The sequence below is a fragment of the Camponotus floridanus genome, unplaced genomic scaffold, assembly GCF_003227725.1.
Source record: "Camponotus floridanus strain SB8 unplaced genomic scaffold, Cflo_v7.5 scaffold39, whole genome shotgun sequence".
Lineage (NCBI taxonomy): Eukaryota > Metazoa > Arthropoda > Insecta > Hymenoptera > Formicidae > Camponotus > Camponotus floridanus.
In genome coordinates, this window is record NW_020229536.1 from 928,836 (window position 1) to 943,546 (window position 14,711).

General features: G+C 27.9%; 2 protein-coding genes across 2 annotated transcripts; one reads left to right on the forward strand and one right to left on the reverse strand.

Moving 5' to 3' along the window:
* Positions 1-116: 116 nt before the first annotated feature.
* On the forward strand, positions 117-2,902 carry LOC105248744 (ruvB-like 2). The gene is made up of 8 exons (XM_011253744.3): positions 117-283; positions 413-544; positions 956-1,063; positions 1,163-1,597; positions 1,683-2,115; positions 2,213-2,481; positions 2,553-2,658; positions 2,791-2,902. The coding sequence occupies exons 2-8, from the start codon at positions 539-541 to the stop codon at positions 2,826-2,828; spliced, it is 1,395 nt and encodes a 464-aa protein (XP_011252046.1). The 5' UTR covers positions 117-283; positions 413-538; the 3' UTR covers positions 2,829-2,902.
* A 468-nt stretch (positions 2,903-3,370) lies between these two features.
* LOC105248439 lies at positions 3,371-8,255 on the reverse strand. The gene is made up of 3 exons (XM_011253267.3): positions 8,013-8,255; positions 4,077-4,208; positions 3,371-3,652 (listed from the first exon to the last, which is right to left on the reverse strand). Exons 1-3 carry the CDS (start codon positions 8,119-8,121, stop codon positions 3,624-3,626), a joined length of 270 nt encoding a protein of 89 aa, XP_011251569.1. The 5' UTR covers positions 8,122-8,255; the 3' UTR covers positions 3,371-3,623.
* Between the last annotated feature and the right edge of the window lie 6,456 nt (positions 8,256-14,711).

A 14,711-nucleotide genomic window follows, 5' to 3' on the forward strand; every position in this document is an offset into this window, starting at 1 on the left:
CCTGATGAAAGATTCGCGTTATATCCCTATATTTTATGGTGGCTTTAGGAACGCGGATCAACCGGATTGCGTGTTCCAAAATTCACTTTTTCGAGTGGAACGGCCAAGAATAGCGTTCGATTGACCGATCGAGGTAAGATCTGCAATCTGACATTTGGGTTAGACGAGCTTCCTTTCTTGCGCATGCGCGACTGGTGACGTCAGTCACGTATGTCGATGTACATGCGATGGGCAATTCGATGCTTCAATTTCGGCGACAATTTTGGAGACAGATTAAATGATTGTGCGTAAACAAATGAATTAATTAATATAATTTATGCGTATTATTTTTTATCTCATGTTTTTTTCCAAAAATTTCGAGATAATTTTCGAAATCGGGATCTCATTTCATAAAATTCCACAACTATTTCAGTGACGTCACAATCGTCGAAGCGCATGTGCGAGAAGAGAAAAGGCAGTCCGTCTAAATAACTAACAACGCAGCTATGGAAATTGCGTTTCTTTGTGCATAGCAAACACATGTATTATTGTTGCAAGCATGGCGGTAAGTTTTCTCATTTAAATAAATTTATTACAAATTTTATATTAATAAGTTATAGCTAAATATCTGAATAAATTAGAGGTAAATCTTATTTTCATAATTTGACGTGAACTTTAGTGCAGTAAATATAATTTACTCTTATTTGCGTCGGCGTCGATTATAACCTATATTTTTTTTCGTATTTTTATCATATTTTAAATACATTTTATTCGCATCATATTTTATATAAAATATTAGTGTACTTATATATTTCGTTTTAATTAATTTTGTGTAGAAGCTTAAATATTGATATTATCTTATGTCGGTTGGCATAGAAACCAATTATTTGATCAATTTCGTCGCAATTATGCATTTATACTATAATATGCAGATTTTAAAATTTTCGATATATGCAATTGTTGTTTTTTATTTCAGGTTATTACTAATGTCCAAGACGTTCGCGAAATTACTAAAATAGAGCGTATCGGTGCTCATTCTCACATTAGAGGCTTAGGACTGAATGATAGTTTAGAGCCTCGCAATGTAATTATTTATATTGTGCAAGAGCACTTTTTATTAATTGCAAATAAAATAATCTAAAATTTTGGTAATTTTTAATTATATACTTTAATTATATATTAGGTATCTCAAGGTATGGTTGGCCAGCTTATGGCACGCCGAGGTGCTGGTGTTATTTTGGAGATGATAAAAGATGGCAAGATAGCTGGTCGTGCGATTTTGTTAGCTGGACAACCCGGCACAGGAAAAACAGCTATTGCTATGGGAATGGCCCAAAACCTAGGCATAGATACCCCTTTTACATCAATGGCTGGTTCTGAAATTTATTCTTTAGAAATGAGTAAAACAGAAGCCTTAACTCAGGCTATTAGAAAATCTATTGGAGTCAGAATCAAAGAGGAAACGGAAATTATAGAAGGTGAAGTTGTGGAGATCCAAGTTGATAGGCCAGCAACTGGAGTTGGAGTAAAAGTTGGCAAATTAACATTAAAAACGACCGAGATGGAAACAATTTATGATTTAGGAAATAAAATGATCGATTGTTTAATGAAAGAAAAAGTTTGTACATTCATATATTAAGTAATTTTTATATTATATATATATATATTAAATAATTAATTTTTATGATTTTATTGTTTTTCAGGTACAAGCTGGCGATGTTATAACAATCGATAAAGCAACAGGAAAAATCAATAGACTTGGACGTTCCTTTACTAGAGCTAGAGATTATGACGCAACTGGTTCACAAACGCGTTTTGTACAATGTCCCGAAGGTGAATTGCAGAAGCGCAAGGAAGTTGTCCACACAGTGACTTTACACGAAATTGATGTAATAAATAGTAGAACTCATGGATTCTTAGCGCTATTCTCTGGAGATACCGGAGAAATTAAATCAGAAGTAAGAGATCAAATAAATGCTAAAGTTGCCGAATGGCGGGAGGAAGGCAAGGCGGAAATTGTGCCAGGTGTACTTTTTATCGATGAAGTGCATATGTTGGATATCGAATGTTTTTCGTTTCTGAATCGAGCATTGGAGAACGAAATGGCTCCAGTTGTGATCATGGCAACAAACAGAGGTATAAAAATAATAGAAATAACCATAACTATATTACTAAGGAATTATATCTTCTATAATTTATTCATCATAACATTTAATATTCCATAATTGCATAGGTATTACAAGAATCAGGGGAACAAATTATAAGAGTCCTCATGGTATTCCGATTGATTTATTGGATCGCATGATTATTGTTCCAACGAGTCCATATCAAGAGAAAGAACTGAAGGAAATCTTAAAAATAAGATGCGAGGAAGAAGATTGCGAAATGGCTGATGATGCTTTAACAGTATTAACGAGGATCGCTTTGGAAACATCATTAAGATATGCGATACAGTTAATTACAACAGCTTCTCTTGTTAGTCGTCGAAGAAAGACAACAGAAGTAAGTAGTATGTGTGATACAATTTATCATATCATGTTTTAATGATATTCTAATCTTTAATTTATACTCAGGTTAGTATTGAAGATGTCAAACGTGTCTATTCTTTATTTCTTGATGAAAATAGATCTACGCAATTTCTCAAAGAATATCAAGATGATTTTATGTTCAATGAATTCTGTAAGTAAACAATTATTGTGTATAATTTATATATGTTATATATATCTATAATTTGTTTAATTATTAATATGTATGACATTTATAATTTATCATACATGTCATACATATCTACAATTTGTTTAATTATTTCAGCCATTTCACCTGGGGAAAATATGGATGTTTCTCTATAAATACATTAAAAAAATATAAAAATATAAGTCGAATCTTTTTATTAAGTTCTATATTTTGCAATATCCATGGACATTTATAATTTAATATTAACAAAAATTAATTATAACAAGATTCTTTTTACTTAATTGTAAAAATAACTGAAACTTGTGACTTCTTAATGCTATTACTATAATACTTATTAGTATAAATATTAATCTTATACAATAATTATATTATAATAAACATATTATTATAATTATATTATTATATAATTATATAATTATAATAAATATATTAATTATATATTAACAACAAATTTATCAAAAATAAATGTTCTGCATTATTTTCTCTATCTCTCTTAATAAATAAATTTACATTTAATAATACATTTTACAGTTTACAATTAGTAAGGTAATGTATAAACATTTTCACATACTTAGGTATATAATTCCACTTATTAGTTTTGATTTAAAATCTTAGTGAATACCTTTTTGATATTAAAAAGTTATTAATAATTAATTAAAAAGGTTATTAATAATTATAATTTTTAGGAGGATAATTTAATAAAGGAGGTATATTATATTTTTGGTGTGAAGTTTTCCTCTTAACTGTATTAGATACAATATAATGAAAATAAAATACTTGCTTTGTTGCTGAATAAGTTTATAAATCATGAATTGGATAAAAATAGTACGAGTCTTACCACATGAAAATCTCCTATGTGGTTTTATGTAGCTAATAAAATATTTAACTGATTTCGAATGCAACATTCGTTTCTGCTTACATTTGACATAAAATGCAATTTAGTACTATATTTATGTCTTTTTCTCCTGAGTTTTTTTGACTAGAAAAAAAGAAATTAACATTAATCACCGCAAATATTATACAATATATAAATGATGATATATATATGAATTTTGTGTGCATTCGCCTGTGTTTTTTACATAAATCTGAATATATGTGAATTAAATATTTTTCCAAACAGCATATTATAAAATGTAAGGATCATCTTAAATTCAAAATATCCTAATAAAATACGTGTAGAATTTTGAACTTTTTATAAATAGAGAAAACTCCGAGTGATCGCACGTCATCAATTGACATAAAAATAACATTATATGAGATAAAAATAGCGTCATTTTACATCAATATGTTATGCTATTTGGATTATAATTCAACTTCCTGGTCGCGTTGTAATACAAAAATAAATGGCGGAAAAAATTTCATCACGGAAATAAGATTTTGTAGTCTTACAAGTTAATACTTACTAGTTATCAACTTTATATTATCTTCCGGTTTGAACGATAATTGAGTCTTCTTATCTTTTGATATGAAACCTAAGCCATACCCTACCTTGTACACAGGTAGTGGAATTACCGTAGATGATACGGGTATCATTACTAGAAAAAAAATATAATTATACTTATAATTATTAATTATAATAATGTAAAAAAATATTATATTGGAATCTCGCAATAGCGAGCATAGTAGGATTTATAAAAACTAATTCAAGCATTGAAGGATAACATTATTCCCTTTAAAAAAGATTGCACTGAAAAATACATAAGAAAGTATATAAATCTGCATAGATTACAAACAAAAAATTAGTTGGTACTATTAAAAAAATAATTACATAAACATATGAAATTTTTGCAACTGGCCAAGTCATTAATTATATACTATGAATTTATGATAAATTCTAAATAAAAACGAATTTCTTAAATTCGTGAATTATACATTTTATGCAATATAATTTAAAAGAAAATTTTATATAAATTTTGCATCAAACACACACAAATTGTTTGACGAAGTAAAACAAAAATAAACTCTGCATGTTTAGATTAAAAAATACATTTCTTATTCAACTAAATGTTTATTATTTCAACATTTTCTAATAATAATTCGTGAATATGTATCTTAATAAAATTGTTCAAATTTATTGAAAGAATAAATCTTTATTAAAAGAATAAATATAATAATATAAATACAGAAATATATAATTTAATTTCAAAATTGCAAATATATTGAATAGCCTTTTTAATGATTGTATCGTCGATTCTACGACATCAAAATTTATGAAAATAAAAATTTTAATTCTACTGGGTAAATATTTGTCTTACTTATTTTTATTAAAAAATGAATTCAAAAGTATGTACGCGTTTTATATGAAAATAAATAGATCTTTTTGTACGAAACTATCAATAATGTAATATGATTATATACTCGTATTCATAGATATTTTGCATATATATATTTTGCATATTTAGGATACATAATCACATGTATTTATATATCATCATGTATATGTCAACAAATAGTATCATACTATAACTTATAAATTAATTATTAATTTTATATTTAAAAAGGCTAAGTTTACTAATATATATATATATATATATATATATATATATATATATATATATATAATATGGATATTTTTTTCTCTCACTTGCATACACACACGTATGATGCCTTTCATTAAATGAACATGTTTCACAAATCGCAGTTGCTAACATACGTGGCTGCATACTTTTCGGCGTGTGGATTTATGAACATATGTCCGTTTAAAAAAAAGCGCTGATTGATTGAAACTTCCTACACAGAATATTGCAGCAAAATTACGATAATATTGCTGCAATGTTCTGTACTGTATGTGCTATTTAAAATAAATTCTATTTCGTTAAACATCATAAAAACATGCTTGAAATTTTTCAATTTTATCATCAAACATACATAGCTATGTACTCAGTTATCGCGAATTAATTGACGCCCTGTATATTGAATATCAAGTCGATATCTATTGAATTTAATTACCGTACTGGTATGCAAAGGAGTGACATAGCTGATCATGCATTTCATATATCTTCGCTGGCATTTGCGTCTGATGTAAATGCTGACATAGATCACTCTTATATATATATATAAATATATATATATATATATATATATATATATATATATATATCATAACGATACCATTATGCATTATGTAATAATTACACTTTTATATTAAAATATGAAGATGGCGAAGATTCAAATATACTATCAATTTTAGCATAGAAAATCTTTATGAATCGTTACGATTCGTTTGCTTGAATTATGACACTTTGCTTTTTTTCCACAAAAAACGCATCATTTCTCTTTTCTCTCATAATTATGTAAAATTAATTAAATTTAAATATTAATTTAGTTATATAAAAAAATTACTATATTTATGTGTCATTATAATTTCTCTCTTTTTTTCTATCGTTATACTAACAAATCGAAAATAATACATAATGCTATTGACATATTTTATGTACCCGCGTGTGGGTGTTTTCCATATTTAGCAATTCTTTTCTAACTCGATCGCATTTATTGCCAACAAACTATGGCAATTATATTGAAAATATTGACATAGCTGAGATTCTAAAGCATTCTTGGAGCGAAAATTTGAAATTTATTAGTAAAATTAGCAGGAAATAAAGTAATATACATTTTATACACATCTGTATATAAAATATTAAATTTTTGTAAGAAAACAATTTTATTACGAAATTACACAAAACAACTAGAAAACATCAAAATTTCATACATATATATCTTTAAAAAAGTTTCTTGCAGTTATCCACGTCATTTATACAAAGAAATATTGCGACATATTTTGAAATCATATCTATAATTTAAAAAAATAATTTTATAAAAAAAAACAAGACTTTTTTAAGCAGATCATTTATCACAATATTTTTCGTGTACAATAATTCTCGTGTATACATATATATATATATATATATATATATATATATATATATATATATATCGTCGCAATACCACAATACCTTTTAGCAGAAAACACAAGTATGACCGCATAGAATTTTTAAAGATAGGATTTTGATATTTTCTGTTTTATTATTGATTAAAAAAGTAATTTTTTCATTGTAAATTTATTATTTTATATATATGTATAGTAATGATATTCTGCAGCGATAACATACAATATACGGATCTTCTAATCTTGTAAAGCACAATATATAGATCTTACGTTATAAAACCTACACGTTATTCTGATGTCACCATTCCGTTAAGACCTTTTTAGACGATTTATAATTCGTAAAATCCAAGATAGAATTCTATTTATAATTTTATGCGTCATATATTTTAACTTGTACGTATATTCTAATTCTAATATATATTTCTATTTGCATTTAACATGTTCAAATATTTTTTGCATTACAGGACACGAATTTATAATTACATTTTATCTTGAATTTTATCGCGAATAATAGATCGCATTTAAAGAGTCCTTTATTCATACCTATCAAATATCGACTTACGTCGAAGATCTTAATAAATCGTTGTTTATATAGTTAAGTTAGTATTGTTATATAGTTAAGTTAGTATTGTTAATAACATTTTAACGGCGTCTTCTTTTTTGATTAATATATATTTTTTGTCAAGATATATAAAATAATAAATGTATGAGAGATGTGAGAGTAGCATGGAAGAGTGCATTGTATCAATTAGCATCACGATAATTACGGTGAAAGTTCTTTTCATATTCACTTCTTCGTGTAGATGTGTAATATTACTTACATGATTTCGTAAGATTCTTTACTTAAAAAATATAAATTTTTATATTTGAACAAATTTTTCTCATATTATTAAAATAATATTTTTTAATCGTTTATTTTATTTTTTTGTGTTATGTGCGAAATAAAAGATTATTCTTTTGATTACGTTCTAATTAATCGATTTTGGAAAAAGAATGCATTTTCTACACGAATTATGCAAGCTGAAAGGATCCTTTTTTATCTGTTGAATAAAAATAGATTTTAGAATCGCCGTCAAAACTTTCGGAAAACTGTCGTAGTATATAACTTCTGTCTGTATACAATTTTTATTGCAGCGCTGATAATGGATCCATTTTTGTTTTCAAACTATAGTGACGTGTGTGTGCGTAGGTGATGTGTATTGGAAAACACGCGACTTGCACGTATATCGCGACATGCGACATTATTATCCTTCGCGTGTTAACGAAAGTTCAGATTTCACAGAAAATATTCAAAGGACATTCTAACAGCGAAAGTGACAGTGGCAAAAATAAATACTTAAATTAGTTTTTGTGAAATATTTAGATATGTTTTATATTTTAATTTAATTAAATTTTCTATATTTTAATTTAGTTTCTCTTGTGCATGCAAACAGATAGCAAATTGTTCGCTCACCTGGCTCGAAGACATTGTCCTCGTTCTTCTTGTAAATCATGGGCTTGGCATATACCTCAACGATCGTGACGACAAGACAAAGAAGAACGATGGTCCAGAGAGTCCTCATTTTTATTCACAATTAATTGTCGAATTCTAGAAAATTCCTTGAAAAAGATTCGCGGATCTGATCGCGAGGAACACCTCCACAGTGGTACTTGATACGATACTATGCTTGGCGCACGTTCTCCATGGATCCAAGCAGATGAAAACATGAGTGGGGAAAACTTGGAAATAAGGGAATTGGCGCAATCCGTGGGAGATCGCGGTTGTGCGATTGTGATAAATCTGCCACATAAGTTAACATATTGTAGCACGCACGTGATGGAAAGTGATGACGAAGAGAAGGAAAATTGAGAAAAAGCATCATACAAATACTTATTATTTACATTTTTTTCATAAGAGAAACATATGAAAATTTAACTTTCATCAGCTATTGCATTATTCGCTGATCTGAATCGAGCTTTATAAATTGATAAAAATTTATTTTTTCTCTTTTTTGTCAGAAAATTACTTCAAGTTTTTATTTTTATTATATTTCAAGTTTTTATATTTATTATATTTATTGTATTCAAATTGCAAATGTTTGCTTTCATACAATCATGTATTACACAGAGAAAAGTTTATAATTTTCCAAGGATATTTTGCGCGATTTAATTCGTATGATTTCTTCCTCTTAAATAATGAGTAAAAACTATTTTGAACAGTTATTCGTCATAATACGCCTACACGGCTCTTTATTTCGTTCGAAAGTAAACTGCGGCAAAAGCAAGATGTTCGTAAGCAATAACCAGGGAGCGTCAAGGATTTGTGTTAATCATTCTTTATATATGTCATTCATTTCTATGCCAACGTATATACATACATGGAAAATAAAAGAGAGGAAAATTTATAGCAAATTAAATTTTGTTTGTTCATCTTTTTATTCATAATCCAATACAATTTTTTTAAAGATAGAATTGATTAAACCAATTACTTATTATTTATTTAACTTTAGAAAAAATAGAATAATTAAAAGAATACTAACGATGTAGTATTAATTGCAGGTAATTCGGTAATCAACAGACGTGGCAGAAATACAGACTTGGTCTAACAATGGAAATTGGGTTAAAAAGTGAAAGGATCCAGTTTAGAGGTGAAACGATGGTATATATAACTTTCGGGCTTTCTATTCACGTGACGACAGTTTTACTCGTAGACTTTATTTTTTTAAACTAAAGTTGAAACGAAAAAATTGGAAGTATTTTTGAAAATGAACATCAAAAGTCTATTAACAGAATTAGATTTCTTCTTCTGTTCCTCTCCTCATCAATAATTATTTGGTATATGATACAAAAAAATCTCAATATCTTCAAAGAGATAAATGAGTTAGAATCATTTTATAAATGCAATTCTCGACGAAAGTGAGTTGATTTGAGAGTTAAATATAAAAAAAATTAAGAAGAGTCTGTTAACCTCTATATTTAACATAGCATAAGAGTAGACCCTGATAATCATGCATGAATAATTAATCAGAAGATTCTAGCATTCAATTGGCAACGTGGGCTACAGGATTCTGCTTAAAAAAATTACCTTTTCAAAAAGTGTACCAAAGAACATCATGTTTACGTGATTGTTGAAAAACTAATGTGCAGTATTTAATAATTAAAGCAATATATACATATAAGTTTAATTAAAATATTTTTCTTCTAGAAAAGATCGGAATTTTATATGTATCTAATTGATTTTTCATATATAATAATTTGTATATGATATATTACATGTGAAGTTATGTATTTATTATTCATTTAACTACTCTGTTTCAGGAAAAGAAACGATTTAATTTTTATTTGATATATTAAAAAAATGTTCAATAAATGCGAAATTTACAGGTTATATTTAGTTCTTTTTGCATTTTAATATAAATAACGTATTGTAATATTTTAATATAAATAACGTATTGTAATATATTGTAATATTATACTTATACTAATTTAATTATAGATTTATTCGTATGACAATTTTGACGTATCGCAGTTAACATCGTGACCAGTGATAACATTTATTTTGATATAACACCACATAGTCGAATTAGCCGATCGAGATTGAAACACGGCTTGTTCTCTTGAGTTGAATCACCTTGTTAGTAGTCATCCCCAGGAGTTTCCCGGTGTCAGACGTTTCCTATGTTCCTTCTCTATATATATATTTATCGATCCTAAGCATCCCTTCTTCTCCATGCCATCGACTGTTGTTTCTCTCTTCTTCTCATTCACCTACAGTGAAATCTCTTTATTATACTAACTTTCTCTCTCACTCGTTCAGGTCGATGTACGGGGTGATCCATTTAATTTTATTTTTTATATATTCTTTATTAATTTCACACACACACAAGTGCTAAATATAAAATTTAAAATAATAATTTATCATATAAATTTGAAATAATAATTCATTAAATTTACAAATTTTAATTTTGCTCTAGTATATCAGCATGAAATAAAAGATAAACAAAAATGAATTCTCTTGCATCTACAATTACTTTATGATGAAAAATTAATAAGAATCTAACACGATGCAGTATGTAATAATATAAAAAAAATAAATCAGAAACTATTTTTCGTTGATTTTTAACATTTCTAGTTCAATATCTGGACTTCATAAAATATCGAAAGTTTTAATTTAAAATTTTTTCTAAATATTTCTAAATAATCTTTCCAGAAATTTAATAATTTAAACGAGAAAAATATTAAAGCGCAAGTGATTAAATTATTGTCAGACCAAGAATCAAATCCGATCTTCCAATCCGATTTTTCGGGCGATTGCTCTTATTATTACGCTATTCAGATAAATATATTCTATACATATATTTACATATTAATATTCTTGCCAATGCCAAATTGTTTATTTAAATATTTAATAACATCAGCTTTTTCAATCAGCGTGAGTTTAAACAGAAGAAGAAATAAATAACAAAAATAATTATAAACAGTAATAAACATTTTTTCTTGTCATCGGATAGTTGATTAAAAATATTAACATGTATATAATTACATATTAATTCGTAATATAACGTATTAATATGTTATGATTAAAAGAAAAAGAAAATATACACGAGAAAAAAATAAATGATATAATTCTGTTTCAGAACAAGGTAAAATAATTCTGATATTTTCAGAAGCTAGAGAATAAAATATTTTAAATAAATAAATAAATGTTTTATAGAAACTTAGAGAAAATGTGTAAAAGGAATGCGTGAGACAAGAGTTAAAAAGATTAAGATAATTTTACTAGAAAACACGATGGAACAACACTATCTTTATAATCTGTTAAACTAGAGCACAATCCATTTTATTTCGAAAGTTACCAATCATTATATATGAACCAAACATTATATATGTGAATCACCATGTATATTGCACTTTAACGCTTACAGGTCTTCCTCCATGGTAGTTCTCTATACCGCAGATAATTTCTCCTGCATATTTATACATGTGAGGAAAGTGTCTCCGTTAAAGGCTTCTTTTTTCCTCTCTTTTTTTCGTTCAGAAAGAATTAACTACTATGTTTAAGAGATACGTCATACGATGAAAATCTTTTTTTGTTACTTTAGAATAATTCTTGTGTATATTTAAAGTGGAATTATTTCTTCTTATTCAAGGCAATTTAAATAATTGTTTTCTTAAGTTCATGCTGCGATGAATACTTTATTGCAATATAAATATTTCTTAAAAATCTAGTATAAATATTAAAAGAATTATTACATGTTATATATAAATGTTATAAATATAAATATATAAAATACTTTCTTTTATATTAAACGATGAATTGAGATCTAAGTTTAACAAATATACAACTATTTTCATTAAAACGAGACACTTTGTATAATACGAATCATTTATTATATATATAATTACTTGTCATTATAAAGTGAATTTGAAAGAAAATTATAGCATAGAACTTTTTCGTTTAATAATTAAGTGAATCAAATCTATTTCATTATATTCAATCAACATATATTATATATAGTAACGGCCGTGCTGTCTGGCTTATTCTGTCTGATTCTACTACCAGTAATATATGTCCAACATCGAAAACTTCAACGCCAACTTTTGATCTAATTATAAAATAATGTTACTTTCTATTCATATATTTAATCTCAAATACTTTTAATATGTATATTATGTTAAATAAATGTAAATATTTTATAACTTCGAGCTTATAATATTATACGATACTGTTTAAATCTTTGTAGACTAAATCTGAATAATACATCATTCATATAATGTAAAGTAAATAGTATCTTATATTTATCTTTTTAAAAATGTAATATATCTTTTATATTACATTAAATAATGTAATTATTAAATAATGTAATTATTAAATAATGTAATTATTATTATTTGATTTAAACGGTAATATATTTCTTTTATTATGATAACAGTGACAAAAAATAGTTTAGATCCGCGTTTAATTCTTTGCTTCTCTAGCAGCCAATTAAAGTGCTGACAGTCGCGTGAATTATATTAATGATAGTGGATTTCTGCCAGCAAGAGAAAATCACATTTCATCATTCGAGACGAAAACAGCTCGTCTCTTTATAAAATGGCAAGTAGTTCTAACACCGCCGCAAGATATTAATATTCATTCTAACTGACAAGTGAAAAGTCGTAAAATGTTTGACGCAATTTCATCTTCATTTTATTAGATTCAATTGAATGCGCTGCAATTGTCAATAAAACAATGCAATAAATATGATTGGGAAAAAGATTAGACATTGTTAATTACGTAGAGACTTTGATACTATGAAGCTTTGATACTTTATTATATTCTTGAATAAATTCTTCTTGGACAACTAAGAAAATATGGAAAATATATGTAATGATAATATAATATAAAATAAAAGAATATAACTTAATGTAAAAGAAATACGAGAGAGAAGAGGAAGGAGAAAGAGGGGAGGCAAAGAAAAGAGAGAATTACATGTGAAACGAGATATGAAACAAAAAACTTTTATAAAATAATAATAATTATGTGATTTTTTGTAAAAAAAATAGATACATTTTACTTTAAAAGAATAAATTATTTCAAGAAAAATAGAATGTATAAATATGTACGTTGTATTAATATAAATGATAATAATATATATTGCTAGCATATTTCTAGTAAAAATATTTTATATTTTAGTATTATTTTGCTCTTTTTTGTAAAACTATTTCAAGATAAAATGTACAAACATATTTTTTATCAATTATATATATATATATATATATATATATATATATATATATAATACATATACATATACAGAATGTGACTCTAAAATCATCGAACATCACTTTAATTCTCTAACTTTGAGGATAATTTTGCCTTATATATATATATTTATGTATAGTGTGTATTTGTATGATTGAACGGATGTATGTATACATATAAAATATTTATACTACAATAAAAATATTTTGTCCTCTTTGAGGTAATTTTACACGAAAGAAAAATACATAACTTCAAAATTATAGTATATATGCTATACACATTACTCATTGAATACAACAATTTTAAGAGGTTGCTCGAAATACAATCATCTTTTAATAGGAGAGGGTAAAAATAAGGGACTATATATACTTCTAAATAAGATAAAATTAACGGCAGAAAAAAAAACAAGCCATGAACACCCTCACATGACGAGGAATCTACTCAAGCACGAAGCTCGGACACGAACCAGCGGCAATTGTCTTTGTATCGACGGTGGCAGCAACGCTACCCTCGCGTATCCCACACTTTGCTACCCTGAAGGTGGACACGCGGCTATTCTGTCCGCCACGTTTTCCAGAGTCTGATTTGACACCCTCGTATCGTCGTCGTTGGTGGGTGATGGTTCTCTATGCGCTCAGAGGGCGGAAGGGGTCTTTTCGTTAGCGGGCGTGGGGGTGCGCGCGCATTACTTACACCCCTCTGTGTGCCCGGCACGTAATCGAACTGGGAGCGCCGTGGTAGTCGTCGTCAGTTCCGTAAGACGGGGCTAAATTTCATCGCTAAAAATTGTAATATAGTTCGATGAAAAGAGCAAAAGCTATACAATTTATATAAAACGTGAAGAGAAGGATTCTTCGAGGGTTGGCTTCTCATCACGATAAAGAGCTCCGATTGCGAGCACGATCACGTCGCTTATCGCTAGATTACAGCAACACCAATGCGTGAATGCGTGCAGAATAGAATGACTCAAGCAAAAGAGGGTGTCCGTGCGTACATGCCAGCTCGATCCGAATGTGTCTAAGAAAGCTTGAGGAGATCGTTAAGTTATTTTGCTAGTCCAAGCATCGAGCAAAGTGGATATCGTCAACTGAGGCTGACTTGGCTATGGATTTGATGAAAGTCGGCGAACGAACGAGAAGAATCATCGAGAAGTGGCGGAGCTGTGCAATCGTGAGCGATTAAAAACGGGCGATTTTAGCCGAGGCTCACCCTGAGCAAGGCAGGGTGCTGTGGTGTCTTTCCTCGAATCATAATGGCGCCCAACTCCATTTTCGTGGGAACCTGGCGGGCCACGAACGACTGATGCAGAAGCGGGTACTTCGTAATTATCTAAATCTCAATACATCTTACATAGTTCGCTCGATACCTCGTTAATTCAGATGAGCGGATCAGCTACTGTCATTCTTCGAGATATTCCGAATAATTTTA

Excerpts from the sequence above, each read along its gene's own strand:
- LOC105248744 (XM_011253744.3), top strand. Across the intron at positions 1,598-1,682 it reads ATTGTTTAATGAAAGAAAAA|GTACAAGCTGGCGATGTTAT; the intron begins GTTTGTACATTC and ends ATTGTTTTTCAG. Across the intron at positions 2,116-2,212 it reads GATCATGGCAACAAACAGAG|GTATTACAAGAATCAGGGGA; the intron begins GTATAAAAATAA and ends ATAATTGCATAG.
- LOC105248439 (XM_011253267.3), bottom strand. The coding sequence starts at position 8,121 with ATGAGGACTCTCTGGACCATCGTTCTTCTTTGTCTTGTCGTCACGATC. Across the intron at positions 4,209-8,012 it reads GGACAATGTCTTCGAGCCAG|TAATGATACCCGTATCATCT; the intron begins GTGAGCGAACAA and ends TTTTTTTTCTAG. Across the intron at positions 3,653-4,076 it reads TAATATAAAGTTGATAACTA|TCAAAAAAACTCAGGAGAAA; the intron begins GTAAGTATTAAC and ends CTTTTTTTCTAG.